This window comes from Podarcis muralis, chromosome 6 (genome assembly GCF_964188315.1).
Source record: "Podarcis muralis chromosome 6, rPodMur119.hap1.1, whole genome shotgun sequence".
NCBI lineage: Eukaryota > Metazoa > Chordata > Lepidosauria > Squamata > Lacertidae > Podarcis > Podarcis muralis.
Genome location: NC_135660.1, coordinates 93,954,464 through 93,961,547, shown reverse-complemented (window position 1 = coordinate 93,961,547; position 7,084 = coordinate 93,954,464). Strand labels below are relative to the sequence as shown.

The window sequence follows — 7,084 nt, the reverse complement described above, 5'->3', positions numbered from 1 at the left end:
CTGGGATTTTTTTTCTGGCAGAGTTCCTTGTTTTCCATCATCTGCGTGCTGTGCCACTGCAAGGACAACAAGATCCAAAAGACAAAGTGCCCATGAAAATGTGGACTAGTATCATGATCCATCCAGTAGTGATGTATGGAAGTGAGAGCTGGACCATAAAGAAGGCTGATCGCCGAAGAATTGATGGTTTTGAATGATGGTGCTGGAGGAGACTCTTGAGAGTCCCATGGACTGCAAGAAGATCAAACCTCTCCATTCTGAAGGAAATCAGCCCCGAGTGCTCACTGGAAGGACAGATCCTGAAGCCGAGGCTCCAATACTTTGGCCACCTCATGAGAAGAGAAGACTCCCTGGAAAACACCCTGATGTTGGGAAAGATGGAGCGCACAAGGAGAAGGGGACGACAGAGGACGAGATGGTTGGACAGTGTTCTTGAAGCTAGCAGCATGAGTTTGACCAAACTGGGGGAGGCAGTGGAAGACAGGAGCGCCTGGCGTGCTCTGGTCCAGGGGGTCACGAAGAGTCGGGCACGACTAAACAACAACAAATCATGATCCATAACAAAATAGTGTGGTGGCAGGTGGTGGAGAGAGGGTTAAATACCCGCACCTCAGATACTTCTACACTCCAAGTTCACTGGCTTGGCCCCATGATTAAGGGACCGGGGCCATATAGTGCTCACATACCACACGACATGCTGAGGTCATGTGTACATGCCACACAACATGCTCATGACATGCATGCATGCAGCGCAACATGAGTGAGGTGTGCATGTCACACCACGTGAACACACAACCACCACTGAGTTTTTGAGGGCCTCGGCCCCCTCCTTTGAAATTTTGAAGGGCATTTGCCCCCCCCAAAAAAAACACTCCTAGACGGCACTCCCGCTACACCCATCACTCCCCTCTCAAAACTGATTCTCCTAAAAATATTTCAAAAAATATTTTTTTAAAAATATTCACTTACAGAACAGGAAGTTCTCCCAGAGGTAACTAGAGCTGTGACGTTTTCATCTCTTGAACAGAACTGCAGCCTCAGAGGGGCTGCAACTCGCTCACACATACTCACAGAAAGAGACACAGAAAAAGAGGGTCTCCTTTCTTGATAATAATAAAAATAGTTTGGTTCACAATCCATACTTTAAATCTATATTCTTATCTCATTGTCAATACAATTAATAAATAGACCTAAACCTAAACAGAAGAAGGATTACTGCAATGTGTTCACTGTGGACCTGGTTCGGAAGTTCCAGATGAGCTTATTGCTCATCTGCTAAGCCAGAATAGAGTAGAACTATTGCTTCCCTTGATTTGCAGCCTAGCCTAGCTTTAGCTTTTTGCTGCTGCATCACACTGTTGACTCATGTGAAGTTTTTTTGTCTACTAAGACCCCTCAATGCTTTTTACATGTACGAGTGGCAAGCCTTATATGTGTGCATCTGATTATTTTTTCCTAAAGAATAGAACTTTACATTTGTCTCTGATTTTAAATTTGCGTTCGTGTTTATTATAGATATAGATACCGTTGTAAACCACTTTGGTATTTTTTATGATATAGTGGTAATATACATATTTTTATAAATAAATAAGAATAGTATGGTATAAAGGTAAAGGTAAAGGTACCCCTGCCCGTACGGGCCAGTCTTGACAGACTCTAGGGTTGTGCGCCCATCTCACTCAAGAGGCCAGGGGCCAGCGCTGTCCGCAGACACTTCCGGGTCACGTGGCCAGCGTGACAAAGCTGCATCTGGCGAGCCAGCGCAGCACACGGAAACGCCGTTTACCTTCCCGCTGGTAAGCGGTCCCTATTTATCTACTTGCACCCGGGGGTGCTTTCGAACTGCTAGGTTGGCAGGCGCTGGGACCGAGCAGCGGGAGCGCACCCCGCCGCGGGGATTCGAACCGACGACCATGCGATCGGCAAATCCTAGGCGCTGAGGTTTTACCCACAACGCCACCCGCGTCCCATATGGTATAGGCTTCAATTTTGTCTTATGCCCTTGTCCTCTGCCAAACCACCTTAGACCTCAAGCAACACTGGCAGGAATCTACTCAGTTTTTTCTGCTTTATCTCAGTCTCTCGAGGTAGATTCTTCTTCCAAACCCGTGAATTTTTCAGCATTCAGTCAATTCTGGGTAGCTTCCTCAAAAACAGACACAGGAGATGCGATAGCCGTCTTCAAATAGCCACAGGGAAGATGGAGGAAGCTTGTTTTCTCCTGCTCTGGAGGGTAGGACTCAAACCCGTGGCTTCAAATTACAAGAAAGGAGATTCAGGCTAAACATCTGGAAAAACTTTCTGACAGCAAGAGCTGGTTGGCAGTGGAACAGAGTGGCAGACTTTCCTTCCTTGGAGATTTTAAAGCAGAGGTTGGATGGCCATCTGTCATGGATGCTTTAGCTGAGATTCCTGCATTAAAGGGGGCTGGACTAGATGACCCCTGGGATCTCTTCCAACTCTATAATTCTAAGATTTTCAAAATAACCTTTTCCAGTGCCTCTCTCAGGGATGAGCTGCAAAACCTCTCTCGCGTTGTTAAATTATGTAAACTGTTTTGCATATTACTTATCTTAATGGAATACTACACAATGCATTATTTATGGCGTTTTCCCCTCACCTCTTTCACTCATACGCTCGTTTTGTTGGGGTCGTTTGCCAGCAAACCACCTGGACTTCCCCCCGAATGCGCACTCGGCGCATGAATGTATGCTCCACTGAAGCACTGAAACCCTTGGCTCTCTCAGGAATACATGTATGGCACATGCGTTTTCAAAAAGATACATGTGATGCTTTTTTAAAAAAAATAATGGTGGAGTTCTTTTAAAGGTAGACAGTCTACTGGAAGCATGTCAGAAAGGGCAAGACTGATAATGCATAACAGCACTCAGTTTGCCGACAGGCTATTAGCACTTTGGCACAGTGAACGAAAGGAGGCCTACTTGCATTCATTATAAGGCCCTTCCTCCATGAATACAACACAACAGCAGGATTCCCAGGCAATTAGAGAAAGCTCCCTTTGGGAACAGTTGTATACACAGGAATATTTTCAGACTTTAAAATGAAGGTGCTTAAGTCCGGGGCAGAGCTTGCTACGGCAATGACTTTCACACAAACACACTGCATTCATTTGTACATGTCAGAACATCTGAATGGTGTGTAGAAAACCCACTGCCAGCCTTCTTTTTATCTGTGTTATGTTTTCCCTCCTGCTCCAACACACTGCATACAACCACTAACATAGAGAATTCCATGTACATTTCATTCCAATTACTTTACTTTTTTCTTTTCTACAAGAAAAGAATCATCTAGTCTCCAACCATGTTTTTTAGGGGGAAATGAAATGGGTTTTAAAGTTTTAACAGATGCAGCACTAATATTTTTCAGTGTGCACCTGTTAAAGTTTTAAACTCAAGACCTACGGTGCTCCTTTTCATCCCCTCTTTCTCACAGGCCTGTCCCAGCCGACTGAATGGTGTTGGCAGCCCCTGGAAGCAAAATTCCAGTTACTCCAGCTTAAGGGAAGGCAAGAGAGGGCAGCTTGCAAAATTAACCTCCAGGGAAATCAGCAAAAATATCACGAGCTCCTCCTATTTTTGGACCAAGCATGGTTGATCATAGACTTTCGTCGCAAATATATTAGCTTCTCAGAGCTGTGTGTATTCACAAACAAGCACAACATGAATACAAAGGAAAATTTGTGAAATTGCATGCTGCAATGCTGGACGACAGCTTTCGTTACTCAAAGGCATTAGCCAGTGCTTAGGGCTGATGTGGCTGTAAGAAATGTAAGTCTGGCGGTGGAACTTGAGGGCGTAGCAATTCCTAGCCTAATTGCAAACTTGATGTGGCATATTGCTTTTGCTTCTGTGAGTAGATAAGATCATAAGTTCCATCCGCAGGCAACCGCTGGAAGAAAATCTTCTCCACCCCCCAGAAAAATAAATAAATAACGGATACACAACAGGTAACGCCCCGTGATTGGGGAAGGAAATTAAGCAACTTATTACAGAAGTCAATGAAGCAACATAAATGAGGAAGTCGGTGTCCAAATCACAGCAGTTTTTATTCCAAGGAGCACAAATCATTTCCATTCAGACAAACAAGTGTTGTCATTCTTCTCTCCTTCTCCAGTGCGAAGATGATCAGCTGCAGTTTTCGTCTACACAGCTTGAAGCCAGCAGGTTCAACTGAGGGCGATGGAAGCGATCACACCTCTGTCAACAACTTGTTCTCTTTACAGGCGTGGTTGCTGGCTGGAATAAAGTTGGAGTATTTTGCAGATTCTAAATCTTCCGCCTCCAGGAAGTCTGATTTACTGAGTGTCTGGTTGCTGTCACCTTTCTTGGGCTCCGAAGAAGGAGACTGCTGCTGCCCGCAAGTGACGTGAGTATAGCGGGACTGCTCCTCCTGGTCAGTTTCTCGGTGGTAGAAGTAGTTGAAGTTGGAGACAATGACAGGCACAGGAAGGGCGATGGTCAGCACGCCGGCAATGGCGCACAACGACCCCACAATCTTGCCCCCAATGGTCATTGGGTACATGTCTCCATAGCCTACCGTGGTCATTGACACTACTGCCCACCAGAAAGCATCTGGGATGCTAGTGAACAAAGAATCCGGGTCATCGGTCTCTGCAAAATATACGGCACTGGAGAAGAGAATCACGCCGATGAAAAGGAAGAAGATGAGGAGGCCCAGCTCCCTCATGCTGGCTTGCAGGGTCTTCCCCAAGATCTGCAGCCCCTTGGAGTGCCTGGAGAGCTTGAAGATCCGGAAGACCCTGACCAGGCGGATGACTCTGAGGATGGCCAAGGACATGGCTTGCTGCTGGCCTCCGTTGCTGCTGCTGCCCTGCGGCTGCTCCTTCTTCTGCTGCTCCTGGGCCAGCTCCGTCCCCAGCGTGATGAAGTAGGGGATGATGGCCACAATGTCAATGATGTTCATGATGTTCCTGGAGAACTCGGGCTTGCTGGGGCAGGCGAAGAAGCGCACCAGCAGCTCGAAGGAGAACCAGATGATGCAGAGCGTCTCGATGAGGAAGAAAGGGTCGGTGAAGAAGGGGCGGGCGCTCGACGGCGGGCGCGCCGGCGAGGGGGTCCCTCCGTCGGGCTGCAAGGAAAGCAAGTCGTCCTCTGGCAGCAGGTCCCGGGGGGGCTCCTCTCCGTAGCTGCCGCCCTTGCCCTCCAGGCGGAACTCGGGCAAGGTCTCCAGGCAGAAGATGACGATGGAGATGAGGATGACCAGCACGGAGACGATGGCGATGCCCCGCGCGGGGCCCGAGCTCTCCGGGTACTCGAAGAGGAGCCACAGCTGGCGCTGGAAGGGCTTCGAGGGCAGCGGCTTCTCGTCCTCGGCGATGAAGCCCTCGTCCTCGCGGAAGGCGCCGATGGCCTCCTCGCCCAGCTGGTAGAAGCGCAGCTCCTCGACGAAGAGGTCCAAGGGCACGTGCGCGGGGCGGCGCAGCCTGCCGCCCGACTGGTAGTAGTGGAGCACGGCGTCGAAGCTGCTCCGGCTCCGGTCGAAGAAGTACTCGTTGCGCAGCGGGTCGAAGAAGCGCGCGCGGCGCCGGGGGTCGCCCAGCAGCGTGTCCGGGAAGGCGGCCAGCGTGCGCGGCAGCGTCTCGAAGCGCAGCCCGGACACGTTCAGCACCAGCCGCTCGCCCCCGACGCCCGACGCCTCCGGGGAGGAGGAGGGCGGCGCCGCCGCCGCCTCCGCGCGGCCGGGGGCTCCCCAGGGCGCGTCCTCCGGCCCCGCCATCGCAGCCCGACCGAGCGCCCTCGCTGCGCTCTCCTCCCGCCCGGCCGCCCCGTCGGGCCGCCCGCCTCCTACCTTCCCTCGCGCGCCTCCCGAGGATGCCTCGCCCCGTCGCTGCTCCGCTCCTCCTGTTGCTGCGGGCGGGCTCCGGGCGCGTCTGGCGCCGGCTCGCTCCGCGCTCCCCGCCGGCGTTTCTTCGGCTCCTCCTCCCGCTGCTCCTCCCCGCCGCTCTCCTCCGTCGGACCGGCGGCACTCCGCGCGCCTTTGCGCTGCCCGCTTCCTTCCGCGGAGCCACCAGAAGGCCATCTATTCGGACCCCGGACCAGGATCACCCGATCTCCCCGCTCTCTCCTTCTGGACCAGGCAACGCAGGTGAGAGCTGGGCAGCGTCGCTGCCTTTGTTCTGGCAAAATACAGGACGGGGCGGGGCGGTAGGGGCCGATTTGTTGTTTCATCTGGTGCTGAAAGTGACTTTAAAGCAATGCATTACCGTCTATCGCAGCCTAACGGGATCACCCCTCTGGAATTTGTCGCGCGCGCGTGCACAGGCATACACGTGAATTTGTAGTTACAGGTAGGTAGCCGTGTTGGTCTGCCGTAGTCAAAAGAAAATTTAAAAAATCCTTCCAGTAGCACCTTAGAGACCAACTAAGTTTGTACTTGGCGAGGCGATTGTAAGACGAGCTGTTTGTACAAAGGCTACCAGTTGTGGAATGACCTTACAGAGGCTCCTCACTGGTGAGGCAGCAGGTGCACTCTGTGCATGCTCGTGCCCTTCATTTCTGAGGCTTACATTTCCTCTTCAAGTCTCCTCTGCTCATGTCTGTGGGAAGAGGTTTGCAGGGAGGAGGCGTTTAACCCACCTGGGTGATGGAAGTGGCGCCCGGCAACTTCTCTCCTTTGCTGGCCACCTCCCTCGCTGCTTTACGGCCCACAGGGACAGGGTAAATGAGGGCACCTTGGGGGTGGCTCAAGAAGAAGCAGGGACTGCTTTTGTTGCTTTTTCCACCTGCCCTTTCACTCTAGATCAGGCAGGGAGAAGCTTCAGATGTTGTCCTACAACCATCATCCCTGACCGTTGGCTCTGCTGCCTCGGGCTGGTGTCCAACAGCATCTGAAGACCACAGGTCACCCATCTCCTCTTCTGTGAGGGGCAGAAGTAAGGGCTGGACCCAGTGATCTGAAAGGAGGTGGGGAAGGAGATAAAGGGAGAGCGAGAGAAGCAGAGACAGGAGGGCAAGTATTAAATTGAAGCTAACTAAAGAATGAGGGGGACGCGGGTGGCGCTGTGGGTTAAACCACAGAGCCTAGGACTTGCCGATCAGAAGGT

The 7,084-nt window shown here is 51.5% G+C and overlaps 1 protein-coding gene across 1 annotated transcript; it reads right to left on the bottom strand.

Annotated features, from left to right (window-relative positions):
- Nucleotides 1-4,047: 4,047 nt before the first annotated feature.
- LOC114596918 (potassium voltage-gated channel subfamily A member 6-like) lies at nt 4,048-6,128 on the bottom strand. Its single transcript, XM_028728783.2, has one exon. It carries the CDS (start codon nt 6,058-6,060, stop codon nt 4,210-4,212), a length of 1,851 nt encoding a protein of 616 aa, XP_028584616.2. The 5' UTR covers nt 6,061-6,128; the 3' UTR covers nt 4,048-4,209.
- Between the last annotated feature and the right edge of the window lie 956 nt (nt 6,129-7,084).